The sequence below is a fragment of the Pollachius pollachius genome (genome assembly GCF_949987615.1).
Source record: "Pollachius pollachius genome assembly, chromosome: 20".
Classification (NCBI taxonomy): Eukaryota; Metazoa; Chordata; class Actinopteri; order Gadiformes; family Gadidae; genus Pollachius; species Pollachius pollachius.
In genome coordinates, this window is record NC_136953.1 from 4,691,025 (window position 1) to 4,711,337 (window position 20,313).

The 20,313-nt window shown below is 43.9% G+C and overlaps 2 protein-coding genes across 4 annotated transcripts in view; both read left to right on the forward strand.

Annotated features, from left to right (window-relative positions):
- The first annotated feature begins 161 nt into the window (after positions 1–161).
- On the forward strand, positions 162–4,873 carry haus4 (HAUS augmin-like complex, subunit 4). Its single transcript, XM_079757808.1, has 9 exons — positions 162–370; positions 504–643; positions 822–953; positions 2,473–2,643; positions 2,866–2,962; positions 3,281–3,426; positions 3,854–3,984; positions 4,216–4,284; positions 4,643–4,873. The coding sequence occupies exons 1-9, from the start codon at positions 304–306 to the stop codon at positions 4,821–4,823; spliced, it is 1,134 nt and encodes a 377-aa protein (XP_079613934.1). The 5' UTR covers positions 162–303; the 3' UTR covers positions 4,824–4,873.
- A 2,358-nt stretch (positions 4,874–7,231) lies between these two features.
- The window catches only part of dock11 (dedicator of cytokinesis 11), a 95,806-nt gene continuing 82,724 nt past the window's right edge, over positions 7,232–20,313 (forward strand). For all 3 annotated transcript variants that reach the window (XM_079757929.1, XM_079757930.1, XM_079757931.1), the window contains exons 1-5: positions 7,232–7,482; positions 15,099–15,215; positions 17,441–17,530; positions 18,324–18,406; positions 18,847–18,913. In XM_079757929.1, coding sequence (XP_079614055.1) covers positions 7,381–7,482; positions 15,099–15,215; positions 17,441–17,530; positions 18,324–18,406; positions 18,847–18,913 — 459 coding nt within the window. In that variant the 5' untranslated portion in view covers positions 7,232–7,380. The remainder of the gene's footprint in view (positions 7,483–15,098; positions 15,216–17,440; positions 17,531–18,323; positions 18,407–18,846; positions 18,914–20,313) is intronic.

A 20,313-nucleotide genomic window follows, 5' to 3' on the forward strand; every position in this document is an offset into this window, starting at 1 on the left:
ATTTGTCTACAGGTGTAGGGCGGTAAGACGACCAGATGGGGGCAGTCATTCACCACTAATAGTTTGGAACTGCCAAAAAAAACTAGAAGGAGGAAACGGCCAATCAACCAACAGCAAAGCTTGTTGAAGACGCGCGCGACTTGAGCTTGATTCAGGAAGTCCATTTGCAGACATAAACAAATCGAATAGTTACTTCATAATCTAGAGTCGTCTAATCAGTCATCAGTATTAGTACGAGACGTTTATCATTGGTTGTATTAGAGCGGCAGTACAACTCACGTAAATTCGGATTTTAGTGATCTGATGATGTCTTCTGCTGAGACTGTTAGTGAATCTTCACTTGGGAAGGGAGACAACTTGCATCAAGAAGGTACGATTCCACTACTTCATCCCTATAATTAAATGCAGGTAGACAGACAGACAGACTATTTGTAACGTGTTTCAGGTGTAGTCCATTATAACGATCTAGTTGTGGTGGTGGTTTGGTTTCTCCCCGACCCTAGTGCTGGCGTCCTTCCCGTTGTGCTACCTCACTGAGGAGGACTTGATGCAGAACCCCAAGCTGTGTAAACTCTTGGCAACCTTGTCACAGCACGTTGACCAAACCGGACTGTCGGCCCCACTCAAGACGGATCTTGAGAAGGTAAGATACGTTTACTATTAACCGCATGTAAATATTGTTATCTAAAGATATATTTTTGTATTGCAGTTATAAAACACAGACATTTTTATTATCTGGGATTTGACTGGAAAAAGCAGGGATAAATTCCTTGAATGTGTGAGTGTGCTTGGCCATTAAAACGGTTATTTCCTGATCCAAGGCAGAGCAGAAGCTGCAGAACCAGAGGCGTCGCTGGCTGCAGGTGGAAAGCCTGCATCGCACGCTGCAGGAGATGATGCAGGACCACCACGTGAAGAAGCACCGCACCACTCTGCCCCCCGACGTGACCATGGTATGGGACACACACACACACACACACACACACACACACACACACACACACACACACACACACACATATATATATATATATATATATATATATATATATATATATATATATATATATATATATATATATATATATATATTAGTGGTGGTTTTTAAAGTAAGGGAGGAAGGACTGCGTGCTTGGTTGCCATTGGACTGCTTGCACTGTTAGTGGTGTATGGTGGCATAAGAATGTGAGACTCAAGTTGTTTCAGGGTGTATTGGGGAACTACAAAATAGCAGGGAGGTATAATTATGTGAATTGATACAAATCCACCAGTGGCAGCATTGTACTCTGAAAGCTGGTGGGCAACATGTCTTGGACTACAAGGGCAGAAGGAAAGGATGCAAAGCCAATTAGTCAAATCAGGCCTTCTCTTGAAAGTCGAAGATCTCCCAGCTTTCTTGCGGCATTTCTCTGAGGCACGCCCACTTTTTGTCTTCATCTTTCGGAAATCTGAGAGTAGACCGAGAGCAGTGATGACGCTCTCAACAAAATGGCTGCGCCCGTGAAGAGATTTTTATTTTTTGTATTTGTACCACGTTGGTCATTTTAATGTCGATTTTAAATGCTCTTAGACATTTGATTACATTGCTACTTTATTCCGGTCACCAATTTATACATTGCATGGTCTTTCTGTGCGTGCAATACAATGTAAAGTTGTTGTTTGTTTTCGGGCTGGTTTGCTAAAGAGGCTAATGTAGCTAACAATAAACAACGACTAGCCAATTTCATGACACAATCACAAAGACGAACAGGAACGCTATAAATGCTCCGAGACCGGAAATGACGTCCAAAGTGCAACTCGGAAGGCTTCAGCAACACACCACTAGACTCGAGGGGATAACCCCTCCCTCCAAGCTGCTCCACAGCCAGGGCTCCTGCTTATTGGTTCATAGCGCAGCTATGCGCTATGAACAGACGTAGGCGGGATCCAGATCCCTTAGTTAGTCACACCAACTCAGAGGAGGACTTTCCTCCTCTCTCCCATTGAACCCCAAGTTATTCACCGGCCGCCAACAGTTTCTGGGAAATGAATGGGAGTCAATGGAGGCTGAGGAGGAACGTCCTCCCTGAAGTTATTGTCAATAGGTGATAGGGGATGCTAATGTCCCTTTACCAAGGGAAACGAACATTACATATACAAAGGCATTAAAGTAGTCATATTTAAGAGCATTAATTCATTAGTAGTCTGGGCAATCTAAATTTTTTTTATTCTCAACGATGTTAAGGTGGATCTTCCTCCCTCTCCTCAATGGAGAAGCCTCGACTGATATATATATATGTGTGTGTGTGTGTGTGTGTGTATATGTATGTATATACACACACACACAACGGGTGTAATACCGTATTTCTGTTTTGCTTTTACAATTTTGTTAGACACAGGTCTGAGCTCTCACAAAATATATTTTTCATGACATTAACATGGTAATGAGGTCTCCTCTGTTCCTTTCTGATGTTCTGTATCCGTGTCTGCTAGTTCTTTGACACATTGGAAAGGTGTCTTCTAGTGGCTCAGTGTGTTCGTCAACTAGACCTCAGTACCGCCACCACCACCACGACCACCACCACCCCCCAAACGGGCAAGGACCGGCCCTCTCTACTGGGGCTGGATCCTCAGCAGGTGCTGGAGCTCCTGCCCACAGAGAAGGTGTGTTGTAATCAGATCATATATATAGAATAATGCAGGGGTGCATTATGGGGGGAGGAAGGGGACTTCTGTTGGGGATTCAATCACTCATGTTATCCGGGACTGACATATGATTTCACATGCATCTATCTATGTTTTTTCTTAATTTACCCTACGTGAAATATTACAAGACTTGCATTCATCAAGCTTTGTGTATATCTCTTTTGTCCTTATTTTCTGCAGATTGTGCAAAGAATGAAGCAGAGTTTGCCAAAGGAACTGGAGAGACATCTGAAGACAAAGTGCTTCAGTCTGCTGTCCTACTACCAGCCTGACTGGGGTACATTCACGCCACAACGACCACGTCTTCTAGAAACAAAACAAACGCCAATGTCTTTCTTTTCTTGCTATTTATTATAAGAAACTTCCAGTAAGACATTGCTGAGAATGTAGGGATTAGGGAATCTTGCCCAAGGATGCCTACGGACTAGACTTAAACGTTCGAACCCAGAATCTTTGTGTCAAACAACCTAACCACTATAGACTATCAGCCAGCCACCCAATATCTTGCCTGCTCCTTTTTAATTATTAGTGGACACAATAGCTTTTGTTGATACCCCATGGAGGTGTCATGGCCACTCTCTCCCTTCATCACTAGAAAGCGAGAGTGACGGTCTGAAGAACACCAAGCTGGCCCACCTGTCGGGCCAGCTGGACAGAGAGAAGAAGCGAGCAGAGAGCCTGAACGAGGTTTGCCGCGAGAACGCCATTCTGCTCCAGCGACAGACCCAGCTCTATCTCCTTGTGGGTTTCATTGTTTGTTTGTATTTTGTTAAATTTTTTATTTAGAGCTTTTAAAATTCATGCTTTTAGTATTTTTGCATTAAAATTGTGTATTGGATTGATATTTTAAATGTATTTAAACAGTCCCTTGAATCTAACCCCAGCAACAGCACAACCTATGGTGAAACAGTGGTGGGTGCAGTTGCAGATTGGTGAAATGGTTGACAACTGAAAACTATTCCACCAATCAAAACAAACCACAAATGATTACTAATACTGTGAAACCTTCTTACTAGTTCTTGTTTTAACAGTATATGCATTAAGACTAGACACCCGTTTATATTTGATTTAGCTTCTCACATAACTCTTGTTAACCACTCCTTGTGAAATCATCATGTCTCTTTTGAGATGCCTCATGGTGATCTTTCCAAACGGCTTGCTTCACTAGGAGCTGAGCAAGTGCATACAGCTCCTCCAGTCGCTCATCCTGGACCACAGACTGACGATCCAGACTCAACTGGACCGCAAGAAGCTGGAATACTTGGAGGCCAAGTGTGAACTGGTGATGCAGAAAATCAGGTAAACTGGTTTATTATCAGTGTCAGTTGTATATCTCCTCTTAAATAACATAATATTAGGCTTTCAGAAAAATATACTTTAAATTGGAAGTTCAAGTCAATGATCCCTAATTTGGGATAGTATGGTTCTCAATCGTGTGCTTGATTCTAATCTAGCTTGTGAGATGATGGCTGGGTGGAGTAACTATCTTTTAGTTGTGCACTTAACACAAACGCATTCTGTCTCTTCCAGGATGGAGTCAGTGGAGATTGAGCTGGACACCTACACAGCCGACACCATAGCAGCACACAAAAAAATAAGGCAAGTCACTATAGTATAGTATACTATCACTTGTTTAGTCCTCCTGTACAAAGTCCTAGGCATTTCCTTCTAGAAAGTTGTGTTTAACTTTTAAGGAATCCTCTGCCCTAGTTCAGAAGGTTTATAAATCCTACCAATAGTGTGATAAACACGAAATTCCATCATCGCTATAAAATTGTACGATTTGGATTATTTGGGCCAGGATAATCGCGGCATCATATTTTCATGTCATCCCATCGCTAAACGTTAATCATCGTTAGAAATAATTACCACTGAAACAGTAAGGGTTTAGGAAGGGACGTTCCCCTAGCCTGCTCCAATGTCAACTCCCTCCCCCCTGCCCGCCTCTCCGTGGCAGAGATCTGCTGACGTCTGAGCTGAAAGACCGTCAGCTGGAGAAGCAGTCTGTCGAGTCCAAGCTGGCGTCGTTTGAGATGCTGGGGACGGAGTTTGAGGCGCTGGCCGAAGAGTACACCAGGCTGCAGGGAGAGATCAACGTCAAGAAGTGGGCGCTGAAGGAATTTCATGAACATGCTTGATAGAGATCACACAAAGCTGACGTCTTATTTGGTCATGTCCCTTTATATTAATGTTGTCTTTTGTACATAGTGTGTCTTTTCGTCAAATAAAAGGTCAGACATATTGTTTCGTTGTCAACCTCGTGCAATATTTTCTTGTATTTAGGGGTCCGAGCGGCGAAGCTGCTTGGCCCCTATTGTTTCTGTAACGTTTTTTTTTCCTCTCAAATTCTCTAAAAGTCATACTGCAGCCTATACCGTAAGTCAAAAACTCTTGAAATTTTCTGAACATGATAAAAAGATTCACAGGCTACAAAAATAATCAAAAATTCACCAAAATCGCCACTTAAAATCTTTAGGCCAAGCCTCACAAAAATCATCAAACAGAATTTGTTTTACTTTGATCCATTTGAGAAATATTGGCCAATAGCTTAGCGCTTGCGTTAGCCCATTTTTCTTATATGACCATTTTGTTATTGTATAAAAAAACAGGACTATTATTAGGTGGATACCAATACCCCCCACTACCAATAAACCCAAATTGTGGTGCTGCATCCAAAGGTGGCGCTATTTTAAAAAATTATGAACTAGACTTATTTCTCCTTACGAGATTGACCTTGGCTCAAAATTCTTTCATCATATTAATCTCTAAAATCAGATGCATCTTTTTCACCCTGGTCTTCTGCTCTAAAAATGTTTACTTTTCCCACAATCTCATAGAAAAGCCAAATGTCCACAGTCTAAACCCATTTTACCTATATGACCAATTTTGTTATTGTATAACTACCATACGCTATCATTAGGTGGATACCATTAACAGTGCAAATTTTCAGATTTGTACTCTTTTAAGAAAGCCCTTCATTCTCTTGTGAAATGTGTGCTTGGAGTTTTCTTGATGTTGTGTGCTTATCAATCGACATTTTCACAATGTGAATGATGCTTCATGCAGTTCAGGTATGTCAGCGGTTCAACTGGTTAATGACGTATACTGGTGATCCTTAGGTTTAGAGTTCGAATCCTGAGTAGATCATTGTGTACAAGTTGAACCTGACATTCTGTCATTGCCACTCAGTTAAACACATTAATCAGCACCTGAAAAGAATGTGTGCTTTGAGTTTTCTGGATGTTGTGTGCTTATCAATAGACATCTTGACCATGTGAATGAGGCTGCAGTTCAGGTTTATAAGTGGAACATCTTTCCTTAAATATGACAATTATATGTTATATTTATATATCTTCCATTAGTGTGTCCTTGACTTTTAATTTTGCTCGGACCCCGTTAATCACCGCTTGCGGTTATATTTCCAATTCTTTTTCAACAGCATCTAGGAAACTAAAACTAAAAGGAAAACCGAAATACAGGAGTTGAACGTAATGTAGTAGGTAACGATTAAAAGTAAAACAAGTAAACATAACAGTAGTTAACTGTTAAGTAAAAAATAAAATAATGTATACGATACTGTTCTTGTCGTTCTGGGTACAAAGGTGGGGGTCTCTTTATTGGTGAAGATGAAACTTAACTGAAAACACCATAAAAAAAGAGTCAAATTAATGGACATAGCCCTGAATAAATTGGTTTACTTACGGTTAAAACGTTACATACAAAAAAAAAAAAATGGAGGATGCGGGCATCGATCCCGCTACTTCTCGCATGCTAAGCGAGCGCTCTACCATCTGAGCTAATCCCCCGTCCAGATACATTGTGGTGTAAATGTGGTGTGGTGTTTTTTTTATATTACATTGTATATTAATTTTTTTATTTTTAGGTTTACCTTAAGAAAACATTAAACAGGCAAATGTGATTAATTACAGGCCATTTGGTGGGGGGGGGGGGGGGGGGGTTCAACGGGTGATGTGTCACCGTTAGTGACCAGTAGGTGGCAGCATTTATTTTAATGAAATGCGTAGCCAGTCAATTTGCGCCTTACTAGGTCCATGTGTGGCACCCCATTTACATCTGCCATAGCGTCCCACTCAAATATATGGCCTATAACCCATTAGTTCAATACATTTGATATGCTACTCCGTAGGCCTATTGTAGAAAACACTAAATATAATCTAAATAATTAGTCATTAATTTAATTATTAACCGTATTTGTAAAAAAAAAACCATTCTCATACAAAATAAAACATTTCAATTAGTTTTTATCCTTACCAAAATGTATTTAGATAACAATTTCATCAATGTAACTCGACATCCCTTCCCGGTCCACAAGAGGGCGTCAGGCGACAACATGACCATCTACCAGTAAACGGCTCGCGCAATGAGATGCCGGGGAGCTCGCGCCTCTCCGCTCATCTCACAGAAGCAAAAGAAGCCCCGCCTTAAACAAGAGAACCACTGGCTGTGGCGGCTACCGGTTCAGCTCCTCCTCCTCATCCTCCTCCTCCTCCTCCACCACCACCTCCTCCTCCAGCCAACAGCCTCCACCACCAGCACCACTTAGCATCTGGAAGCAGGAGGAAAGCCCACATCTGGCTGTCACTGTAGCACTCGTGCACCGCGGCATGTCCCTACTCACCACACTGGACACAGGAATAGGGTATTTTTTTGTTCCAAGACAAGGCTACACGAACAATGTCCGAGGTACGGAAATTCACCAAGCGGCTCAGCAAGCCGGGCACGGCGGCGGAGGTCCGGCAGAGTGTGTCAGAGGCGGTGAGGACGTCCGTGATAGTGGTGAGTAATACAGGGACTGGTTGGTGATAATGTGGGCTAGCTCGTCTTATGGAGACCACCATTTGGCCAGACGCGTGGCAGACCCCACAATGGACGGTTATATGGATTTCCCACGTTTTTAATTTCATTTAAAGAGTATTTCTATTTTTTCTAGCCTACTTTGACCCCTTTTTTAATAGAGCGTGGCGGTCGTTGAGGTAACTTCCCTCCGGCTCTTTTCAGAATGTGCCCCGGTAACGTTTTCCGCCGATGTGCCCCCAATGCGCCACCGCAAACGGTCAAGAATGAGTTGCCCTAAAACGTGTGTTATACACATCACTACTGCCTGCTTGTGTTTATTACGTGTTAGCGAATTGTATCCTTAGTGACCAAGCTCTCGTACTGAAGCCGACTTGAGTGTGTGTTCTGCGGTGTGACATTGTCTACCAGGCTCACATGGTGTTTCCAGTGCTTGTTCTCCTTTTGTGCGTGCTGGTGGAAAAAAGAGCATGCCAACCGGACAGCTGCACCGCGGATTCTGTCATTGACTAGCTGGAGCTTTCTGGTGGATTTAGCATGCTGGAAAATGCTTGCAAAATCAATGCACAAATTGATGCTGCATATTGATTTTGACTTCCTTTGTAAAATACTTTTTTTTGTTGCATATTATTAGCAATGGTAGGACCGTGTAGTAGTTTTAATAGACTGATAATGGGGAGATTTGTCTCGGCTGCTTTCGTTAATACGCGTTTACGGCGGAAATGCCTATTAAGCAATTGTGGGCTTCAAAACAGTCATGTGCAGGAGCGTGTTCTCCTTGACGGTGCCAACGTGTACAGCCATGACGTTTTGCTACTACTTCCGGTGATGTCATGACCACTGGCATCACTGGATTGAATGTTTTTCAATAATAATCATATCCTTTGTTAGTACTAACGCCTATGGCATCCAAAGTCACATCTCAACTCTTTGTCCATTCTGCATAATTACCATTCTGCATAATTGCCCTACATTACTTAGTTCAACCCATAAACTAGGAAAAACAATGGTGGAACTTTCCAAATAATTTTGGCAGAATGTTCTGCCTTAGCAAGTCATCCTTGGAGTCTTATGATCATCATATTGCATAATGGGCCGCAGAAGGAGTTACCAGCATCACAATCTTGTGATAAACACACATTTGTGTATGCGTGTGTTTTCATGTGCGTGTGTGCGTTTGTGTGTTTATGTGCATGTGTGTCTTCATGTGCGTGCTCTTCTGGCCACTAATGCCTTGGGTGATGGTCGGCATGGTAACAGAGAACAAGCCCTGTGTGTTGTAGAGGTTGCGAAGCCTGTGTCTCTCTCACATGGGGATTCCCTCCGGCATGTAGCGGCCATGCGTCCTCATATGGATGTGAATGTAGGTTTCTGTGTGTGAATGGAGGTCAATCGTGAACCGTGTGTCCTCATTGTGTCTGGGTGTCCCCCGGTATGGATGTCACTTTGTTTTATGTATGTGAAGGAAGCATCCATCTTAAATAGTGGATCATCACACTGTTGTTATTCTGTAACCAGTAGTACACATGGTAGTTCAACTTTGGTTCCTCGGTTGTCTCGTCTTTATCTATGTCTTGCTAGTGCTTATCTATTGTTGGTTGTTCAGTCCAATCTCCGAGGTACTGAGATTATGGGAAAAGAGGTTGAAAGAAGATTTCAACTGAAGAGGATGCAATGTGTTATAGTCTGGCACATCACTGTGCAGGAATAACTTTTGGTCTTCATCCGCAAAGGCAAAATTAAAGCTTTGATTGCTAATCTAATTGGCCTGTTCGAGGCCAGGTGTCACAAACTGCAAAAAGTTGCAGTTTGTGGGGTTAGACTGAGGACACTGGATGGGTGCCCATTTCTGTGCGTCTGTGTGTGTGCATAGTTGTGTGTGTTACTTCGATTGGTCTTATGCACATGTGCAAATGTTCATCAATCTTCCGACTGTGTGTGTGTGTGTGTGTGTGTGTGTGTGTGTGTGTGTGTGTGTGTGTGTGTGTTGGTGTCAATTTCTTTACTTGTGTTTGAAATTTCGGCGGCTGTGTCACAGTCAGGGGTCTTATGTAGTGTGGCTTGCGCTCCCCTCCGCATGGTGGGAACAAACACAGGACACACACATCTGGGAAAGACATCAACCTCCTAGCATAACCCTCCCTCCCTTCCTTAATCCCTCCCTCCCTCCTGCCAGACGCACATTGTAAGGTCAGGATGAGGTTGTGAGGGGGTCATGATGAGGTTACGATCAGCAGTGAGGGGTCTTGTAGGGGAAGGTGGTTGGAGCAGGAAGTGGGTTATTGAAAGATTTTGCCATGCAAGTGAGATATTGCAATGATACAGCATGACTTTAGAGAGAAAGGCCATGCCCTCCACGTCATTTCCTCTCTCCGTTTCTCTCTCTCTCTCTCTCTCTCTCTCTCTCTCTCTCTCTCTCTCACACAGACACTCTCTCGCTGTATTCCTCTCTGTGTCTCTCTCTCTGTATCTCTTATTTCAGTTCAATTGAAAGAGGTTTATTGGCATGGGAAAACATTTACATTACTGAAGTACCAAATACTAAAATAGGATACCCTGGAAAATAGGATACAAACATAACAAGTAGACTTGATGTCTCTCTTTCTCTCTCTCTAACTCTGTCTGTTTGTCTCTCTCTCTCCCTGTCTGTCTTGGATTGCACTTGCTTGTGACCTTTTTTTTTATTACATTTCCTGCATAACCGGAACTCACAAGACAGCCTCAGTCTATACTTCTCTATTCTCTATATCATTTTTCTCTTTCTCTCTCTTTCTCTCTCTCTCTCTCTCTCTCTCTCTCTCTCTCTCTCTCCCTCTCTCTCTGTCTCGCTCTCTACTTCTCTCTCCCTGTCTCCCTGTCTCCCTGGCTGTCTGTCTCTCTCTCTCTCTCTCTCTCTCTCTCTCTCTATCTCTCTACCTCTCTCTACCTCTCTCTACCTCTTTCTACTTCTATCTCTCTCATGCTTCGAGTCACTGCTCTGTTGTTGCCTGTGTGTGGCGTTTAGCGGTTTGAATGTTGAAAACATCAGTAATGAATGTGGTTGTCATGTTGAGCTCAGCTGTTGGCGCACAGTATTAACATCGGCAAGGTTCACAGACTTCAATTCCCACTCGCCCCCCCATGCTTATATTGTATGTATGGGGGGATATGCTGTAATGGTTAGGGTTGGTTGACCCCAAGCCGTAAAGATGCTGGCTTTGATCCTCCAAGTTCCCAGTCTACCTTTAAGTGTCCTTGAGTAAGTAGTTACATTTACATTCAGGGCATTTAGCAGACGTTTTATCCAAATTGAATTACAATAAGTACATTTTTCAGAAGAAAGAGAAATAATATATCGCTTTCGGTACAGTAAGGATGTTCATAGAAACAAGTGCCAAGCACTAATAATTGCTAGGTTAACCCATACCCTGTATACAACAGGATAGCTAGGATAAGATGCTACACAATGCTAAGTAGTGCCAGGACTTACAACATACAATAAGTACTTAAGAGGTGTTTTTAGGAGAGTAAGGAGCTATTTGCTCTTTAATGACATTTATCTGAGGCTATGATCAAAGCCTCCATCAATTGAATATAACATTTCAATGCTGTCACTAGCTCTGAATTAGCATGGACTGCTCCCCAGCTAGCCATTTGGTACAGGTCTCTGGATTTTCTGTCACTAGAGATGCAGTGAATATATTCTCCCTTCCAATACCATTCTGCATATAGTGTCATTACACAGATACAGGAGAGGACCTAAGGTGAGGGGTTTGTTTTAGCTGTTAGAACAGAAAACGATATGATGTGATATGATATCTCCCTCTATCTCACTCTCTCTCTCTCTGTCTCTTCATCTCTCACCATGATCTCCACTGAGGCAACACAAGCATAACAGAGGGTCTTAAGCACAACTGGACTGCTTCGCTCTCCACACACACACACACACACACACACACACACACACACACACACACACACACACACACACACACACACACACACACACACACACACACGTTCGCGCACGCACACACACGTAATGGAATTATGAAAGAGGACCAGGTGGAACACACTCCCACGCACGTTCTTACACAACAACACACATAAACATGCACTGAAAAGGGGTGTGTGTGCGTGAGGGGTCGACGGGTCTCTTTCTGTGTATCGTGTATCTCTATCACACACACAGATTATTTTTAATAGTTTTCTTTTATGGTTTGCTGCATGCAGGGGATAGGCCCATCTTGCTTGAGGATAACTACTGCTGTGTCTACCTGTAGTTATGCCAGTCAAACCTAGTTACTACCTTTTGACTTATCTAACCTTGTAACGTTTGACACAGGAGATCGAACATAGTACCATTTGGCTGAGAGTTGCACACCTGAGACCTTCCTCCATTATCCCGCCCATGAAGAGTGATGCGGTGTACCGGGTTGGGGCTGGTGTGTTTTGCTGAGAGTGTGTTCTGCTAAGGCCAGCACATCAGCTGTCCCCACAAGGTGGTTCCCACAATGCATGGTCTCTCCTGGCCCCACCAGGGTGCCCCATGTAAACGAGGCTGACACACTTACAGGATTAGCCTGCCAGCTTCCCAGCTTATCTCCAGCTTGAAGGCATCGCAACTTTCTTAAGAATTAATTATCGCCTTCCCCCCCGACACAAACACACGCACGTACGCACAGCACCCACGCATGCATGCACGCACACACACACACAAACGCACACACACATACACATACACACATACACATACACATACACACACGTGTACTACAAGTACATACAGACCCACTCATAGCCGGTTCGGCCAACATAAAAAGGGATGACCTAGTTCCGCTGTGCCTCCCTAGTTTCAGACTCGTTGGCGTTCCCCTGGCCCATACTGAAACGATTACCTCTTTATGGCACCTTAAGGACCAAACGGGGACTTGGCCGTTACTTTCAACACAAAATGCCCCATTATCCACCTCTTGATTGGTGAATACTAATGACATAGGTTTTGTTTGTCTTAGTTTATTTGAAAGTTTTGGAGACTCCACCAGCACCACTCCTCTCATAAGAATGAATGCAATAGAATTGTGAGACGCTTGGATCACTGCATTGGCCAAATCAAGTTATTGTAGTATTATAGTATTATTGACTAAACACAGTCACTGCTGCCATTGGCTCATCCAAAATGATTTGATCAGCTCCTGTCATGACCTGTCCATTTAGCTGAAACTCTCTTCCACATCTCTATCTTTCTCTATCTCGGGACAGTTTGTTTTTCCGGAAATTATTTTGTTGCTTCTTTTTAAAAAATGTCACTCTTTTTTTTGTGTGTGAACTTGTGTGACTGAGAGAGCCATGTTTAACTCTATAAAATGTCAGGGACCAATTTACAAAGACCCACCAGCACCTCTTATTGATTGAATAACTGCAACACAGCTTAACTCAGTGTGTGTGAATAGACAGTAATGAGTGCTGAAATCAAAGGCAGTACTTGCGACAGCCAAGCAATGGCTGTAGAGTAATCATTTGAGCCATAGAACCTTTTCACAGAGGCGTCATCGTAGGACAATCACAGGTGTCACTCATAACACTAATTATGGGTCTGCTACTTTTATAGAAAGACATATATAGGGGAGAAAGTCTGCGGGGGAGCTGCGGTTTTTCCTGATAAAAAGCACTGTGCTACATTTCTCAACCAATTACGATCAAGGAAAATAAGCCAAGTTCATGCCTACCTACGAGGTCAAGCATTGACTTGGAGTGGGTTTATTTGGAGTTAAAAAAGTGTTTCCAGTTATGAAAAATCGAAATTGTTAGGTTATACTCGGTAAATAAGGAAATAAAAGAGGGGAGTGTGTATCAAGGCTTACATGAACTGTTACTTACACCGTGGAAAGTAATTAATTGTCATCAGGAACTGTAGAAACTCACGTCGGTTTAACCATAGATCGGTCTTATTTTCCTTGGTTTATCCTTTTTGAGAGATCCCATTATAATGTCATTAAATTAATTTAAACATATATTATTATTCTTAAAAATGATCAACAATTAAACAACATAATAACAATTATTATTAATTATAAACACTTAATATAAAAGGAGTCGGTTTTCATTGCTCAAAGAAATCCCTTGAGAAATGTAAACATTTCATTATAGTCGTTTTCTTCCCAGTATAGCCGCAGCCCCCCCGTTTACTTGTATTTGTTTTTGTTTACAGCCCAGTCTTGGCCTTTCCAATATGGCGCCATAGTTGATGTACGATCCAAACATATCTAATTATGTCTATGCTTTATGTACCAGAGTATGTGGGATGCCTCTTTGAAAAGGCTCTATTATATAGCCTAGCTAAACGAATCAGACTGGCAATGTCACATGGGAGTTGTAGTTTGTAAATAATTTTTAAAGGGAGATTTAATAATCCATGAACTGGATTCGATTCTGGACGGCAAGTGGGACGTGTAAAACCTGTACAATGAATTTGAAGTCGTGTTCCTTGCAGTTCCTGTGATGAAGACCTCCCCCTGCCATAAGACCCTTCTCCTCTTGTTCCAAAGAGAAGTGTGACTCTCTGGTCATGCATGGTTCATTTGAAAAGAAGAAGTCAGTGGCAAAGTGGTGGTTGGGAAATAAAAGCAGTCCTGTTGGGCATGCCAGTGACGATGTGTTGTGGCTTTTCTCAGTCTCCCAGCCGTAAACTGTAGAATTACATGGGAAATTGTAATCCAAGGATTATCTGGAACAGCTGAAATCTGTAAATATTGTTATCATCAGTTTACTATTTACTGTTTAGTCGTTTAGAAAGATAATTTGATCCAAAACGACTTACAGTTCATCGCCATTCTTGCTAATGAGCAGGTAGCATCTTACCGACAGGTAGAACTTTGAACACTTGAACCCAGAACCTTTCTGCTTCACTATCCTTCCCCAGGATATTGTGGTGATAAAAAATAATATTTATTGTAATATGAAAAAGTTTACTGTGTCATTCTCCTGAAAGATAATGTCCTGTTTTACCAAACCATGGAACAAAGCTGTGCATAAACTATGACCAACCCTCCCCTCATGTACCACACAACCCAGCAGCCTGTTGATCCATCTCTCCTCCTTGTTGATCCATCTCTCCTCCCTGTTGATCCATCTCTCCTCCCTGTTGATCCATCTCTCCTCCCTGTTGATCCATCTCTCCTCCCTGTTGATCCATCTCTCCTCCCTGTTGATCCATCTCTCCTCCCTGTTGATCCATCTCTCCTCCCTGTTGATCCATCTCTCTTTTCTGTTGATCCATCTCTCCTCCCTGTTGATCCATCTCTCCTCCCTGTTGATCCATCTCTCCTCCCTGTTGATCCATCTCTCCTCCCTGTTGATCCATCTCTCCTCCCTGTTGATCCATCTCTCCTCCCTGTTGATCCATCTCTCCTCCCTGTTGATCCATCTCTCCTCCCTGTTGATCCATCTCTCCTCCCTGTTGATCCATCTCTCCTTTCTGTTGATCCATCTCTCCTCCCTGTTGATCCATCTCTCCTCCCTGTTGATCCATCTCTCCTCCCTGTTGATCCATCTCTCCTTTCTGTTGATCCATCTCTCCTCCCTGTTGATCCATCTCTCCTCCCCTCCGTCCCGTGCAGGAGAAGCCAAAGATCATCGAGCCCCTGGACTACGAGGCGGTGGTCTTCCAGAGGAAGGCCCAGATCCACAGTGACCCCCACAGAGACCTGCTGCTTTGCCCTGTCGACGATGTCTCGGTACGCTGCCCCCCCCCCCCCCCCCGACCGACCCCCGACCCTCACTCACACCTCACCCCCCTTCCCCTCTACTCTTGGGGTGTTTTGTTGATCAAAGAAAGGAGGAACATGAAATCTTGATAATAACAAGAGTCGTCATGACACACCCACCTCAAACCCTGAATAATTTGAATAGATAATAGATAACATTAGAAAAAAATCATTGATACGATATGTTGACTCACGCAGCCTTACTTTAGCTTAGGACCGAATTAAGGTTTGTTTGGTTCCACATTCGCGTCCCAGAAGGGGAGTTCGCTGGGTAACTATTCCCTTTGCGTTAGTCGCGTCCATTGACCTGCAGAGTTACAGTAGCCTAGCTCCTGTTAATGTGAGAGTAATGCACTTCTAATTACTTAGCAAAGATTGGCAATGTGTTCTGAATAGTCGTTGTTATATTCAAAACAAACGTCTTACAGGTTACCCTCCGCGTACACTACCAAGCCAGAAGCAGCTGATACTATAATTGTTGCAGTTGCGTATCACAGGTAGCATAATAATCTCTGGGCAGAAAATGAATTAATTAACTGTGTGTTTGTTGGCAAACACTTCAATCTTGTTGGGTTGCCACCGGCACTCATTTTGCATTAGCGAATATTCTTTGCAAAGTAATTCAAAGTGTATTCCCCTCACATGATAAGGAGCTAGGCTACTGTAACTCTTAATGTCAATGAAAGCGGCTAAAGGAAAGCAGAAACTAACCTTCCGGATGCACGATGATGAATTTGGGATTAAACATCTCGTCTGAATCAATGTAAAATAGGGAACCGCAATACACAGATATTTTGATGTATCCTTTTAAGGCAACAGTTATCAAGTCAGCAAATAAATATGGATCTAGCATGGCCTATTCCACCTCCCACTTCCCTATGAGATCTTTCAAGTATGCAACGCTGGTACGACATTGGGCCTTCACATGGCCCAGACAGGGTTCGTCCAGCAGGGTTTTAGATCTACGTCCACCTCCATGGGTTCTAGTGAGAACATAAGGAGGGGTTCGGAGGATTCCACTCTCTATGGAACGTTTCCCATCGTACTCCCGGGATCAACCCCACCACCCCCACAACGCCAGACAGGCATCAGCAATGCTGCCAACTTACAAGGGCCCCTGTATTTAATACTGTTCAGTCCAACGCGTGTGGTTAGGTTTAGAGGCAAGCCTAGCCACGCTTGCTCTCTCTCTTTCCTTCTCGTTCTATCTCCGTCTCTCTCTCCCTTCTTCCTTGTCTCTCGCCCTGTCACCAGGAGAATGTGCTGGCCGTCATTGTTTCCTCTGAGTCAGCTCTTGTTGGGGCCTCTTCTCTCCCTCTCTTCATTTCACTCTTTCTCTGTCTGTCTGTCTGTCTGTCTGTCTGTCTGTCTGTCTGTCTGTCTGTCTGTCTCTATGTCCATCTCTCTCTTACCGTCTTACTGTCTGTCGATCTACTTGTCTGCCGTTCTATGTTTGTCTGCCTCTGTCTGTGTCTTTGCCTGTCTGCCTGTGTGTGTGTGTGTGTGTGTGTGTGTGTGTGTGTGGCTCTCCGCCTGTGTGTCTGTGTGGAATCGTCTCTCTCCCTGTCTGTCTCTCTCTCACTCTTGCTCTCTCTCCAGCTCTCTCTCCCCAAATCGAGAAAGGGTGATATAGCATCACCAGTATACAAATAGATTGTTTGGAATTTGTATAAACAAGTTCTCACGCTAAAGTAGCTTCAACTATATATCCACATTTGGTGGTTAATGGGTGTGTTAATGTGTGTATTAATGTGTGTGTGTTTGTGTGTGTGTGTATGTGATTTTGGTATGTGTGAGTGTCTTTGTGATGTTGAATGTGTTTGATTATGTGTTTGTGTGTGTGCTAGTGTTTGTTTGTGTGTGTGTGATTCTGTATGTGTGCATGTGTGTGTTTGTGCTGTCTGTGTGTGTGTGTGTGTGTGTGTGTTTGTGTGTGTGTGTGTGTGTGTGTGTGTGTGTGTGTGTGTGTGTGATTCTGCATGTGTGATTCTGTATGTGTGTGTGTCTGTGTGCGATTCTGTATGTTTGTTTGTGTGTGGGTCTATGTGTGTGATTCTGTATGTGTGTGTGTGTGTGTGTGTGTGTGTGTGTTATTCTGTATGTGTGTGTGTGCGTGTGTGTCTGTTTGTGTGATTCTGTATGTATGTGTCTGTGTGTGTGTGTGTGATTCTTTGTGCACATGGTCTGAATGTCAGGAGTCCCAGGTGTCTCGCCAGAGGAGGACGGTGGTTCCCACGGTACCCCAGAATGCAGAGCGGGAGGCCAGGAGCCTGTTCGCCAAAGAGGTACCCCAACAAGTGTCATCACACAAAACCCGCCCCATGGTTCTGATTGGCCAGACCCGGGCCAGTTCCGCTGGAACTCTGTCTGAACAAAACGGGGACCAGATTCATACGCCAGGGCAAATAAACCATGAGCTTGCACATTCATCCTGTTCCCAGGCTAGGTCATAGGATGAATTTGTTGGCACAAGAAACATATACTTTTTGATGCTGTGTGCCTGACTGGAATTATAGGGGACATACACAAACAGTTATAGAGGAAGATAAAAAGGCTAAATGCCTTAGTGAGGATCTCTCTTTCATGGTGGCTTTAATTATGTTTTGGTACGGTATGACCTGTGTCAACTTCAGCCAGGCCCTAAATCTTATCATTGGATTTCTCAAGTTCAACTTTGATCCGGTTGCCATAGCATTGTGAAGGCTAACAGAACCCCCTGACGTCGGTTGAGCAAAGAGATGCTCCTTTCACAGCTGAAGCTCTGACTTTGATTTGACTGGCTCAACAGTTCCTTTTGTTTGGCCCAATCAGATGCGATGATTTATATCTCATGGAAGGAAAAGTTCACAAAGCAAATGAGCAAAGGTTTTTTCTGGCGTTGTATTTAAATCCTGAGGTTACGGCTGTTACCATGAGCTGATAGTAGTGAGAGAACCGTCTGTGGTGAAGGCCCAAAAGGTTGCACTCTGCAGGCTTTTATTTTTAAACAGCTCCCAACCCTAATCCCAGTCGATGTGTGTGTGTGTGTGTGTCTTTTGTGTGTGTGTGTGTGTGTGTGTGTGTGTACCCGTTTGGCAGTGCATCAAGATGTACAACACCGACTGGCACGTCATCAACTACAAATATGAGGCCTACTCCGGAGATTTCCGTATGCTGCCAAGGTAAGCGACATAGGGATTTAGGGAATGGGATTTAGGGGACTTGTCGGCCATTTAATGTTCTGTATGTGTTGGATTAGCAGCAGAATTTCATTTGGTGTTTAGGATTTGGCAGGATATCTGGTCACATGATGTGATGTAACAGGAAATAAAGACTCATTGGGGTTTTATATTCAGCTGATGTATTTGATTTCCTGATTCCTCAATACCGTAAACTGATGGTGTATTTAACAATACCGGATCAGGGTCCCAACCACCTGAAGCCGCTTTGGCTAATCTCACTAAAAAACTATGTACAGGATTGACCAGATTGTCAGCCACAATTTAAAAATGCTAATGATAGCTGGACAAGTACGGTCCTATCTGTGTCTATGGTGAAGGGGGGTTGTGTTTGTGTTGGCATGTGTGAAGGTGTTTCTGTCAAATAATTGTTTTCCCCACAGCAAAGGCCTGAAGTCTGACAAGCTGCCCTCCCACGTGTTTGAGATCGATGAAGACGCCAAAGACGAGGTGAGTCAGCCACAGCAGCAGACTTCCAGCTTATTCTGCCGGAAACGCAAGTTTACCAAAATAAGTGAAAGATCTCGACTTGAGTCTTGAGACTGAACTCAGACTACAACTTGAACTTGACAGTTTGTCTGGATTTTCTGTACCAAATTTCCACTGATTCTCTAAAGGCAAGAAAACATTATACAATACGATTATTCTCAAATATCTAACCGACATAACTGACAATAACTTTCTAACTGAAATAACTGATGGTCAGTTCAAGGCTGTCGTCCGTGCAATGTAATCCAGCATGTCTGAGTGTGCCGGGCAGTGAAACTAGAAGCCTTATAAGGGGGCCTATAAATAACCCCCATCGACTCTCCCTCCCTCCCTCCCTCCCTCCTTCCCTCCCTCCCTCCCTCTCTCTCCTCTCTGCTCCCTCTCTCTCCTCTCCTTCCCTCCCTCTCTCTCCCCTCCCTCTCTCCACCCTCTTTCTCACTCTCTCTCTCCTCTCCCTCCCTCTCATCCCCTCTCCCTCCCTCTCTTCCTCTCCTCTCCCTCTCTCTTTCCCTCCATCTTCTCCCTCCTTCTCTCATCCTCCCATTCCTTCCTTCCCGCCCCTCCATCCGGACGGGGATCCATTCACTGTAGTCCGTTCACTGTAGTCCGTGCAGTGTATTCCGTGCACTGTAGTCCATGCACTCTAGTCCGTGCACTGTAGTCTGTGAACAACCATCCAGCATGTCTGACTGTGCCGGGCAGTGAAACCAGAAGCCTTATAAAGGGGCCTATTAATAGCACCCATTGACCCTCCCTCCTCCCTCCCTCTCTCCCCTTGCTCCCCTCCATCCGGACGGGGATAAACTTAGCGAGCGCCTCAGGCAGTAATTGAAGGGACGTAAGTGTCTTCCATCGGGTTATGAAGCTCACAAGCAGGAAAGGGCCCCTGCCTAATGCTAGCCTGTTCCAGTCCCACGGGCATCCCCCCCCGGCTGTGTTGAACACACGGGCACGTGCATGAGACGCGGGTATTGATTTTTTTTCATTGCACTCTGTTGCTGAACATCTGGGAGTGGATGATTCAGACGGGATCCATTTCAGAGTTTATCTTTAGTAACACATGCATCGTCCATGCTGTGAGTAAGGATGGCAATCACTATTCATTTCATAAATTAATCAATCAATCAATTGATCAATAAGGGTCCGTATATATTTCAAAGCAAGGGGCTGAGGCATGAACTCCCTTTGGACGAAGGACGGTGGGGTGGGTAGGAGTGGGAGGATTGGGGGGGGGGGTTGTAGAGCAAAGCTTTTAGCGGTCACTTTGCTTCTGGGGGACCAACCATAGAGAGAGAGAGAGAGAGAGAGAGAGAGAGAGAGAGGACAGAGATCGAGGACAGGATAAGAGACATAGCGAAAGG

What these genes read in the sequence shown, in the direction of transcription:
- haus4 (XM_079757808.1), top strand. Translation starts at nt 304, where the DNA reads ATGATGTCTTCTGCTGAGACTGTTAGTGAATCTTCACTTGGGAAGGGA. An exon ending in AGACAACTTGCATCAAGAAG is followed by an intron (nt 371 to 503) that starts GTACGATTCCAC and finishes CCCCGACCCTAG; the next exon opens with TGCTGGCGTCCTTCCCGTTG. An exon ending in CTGGTGATGCAGAAAATCAG is followed by an intron (nt 3,985 to 4,215) that starts GTAAACTGGTTT and finishes TGTCTCTTCCAG; the next exon opens with GATGGAGTCAGTGGAGATTG.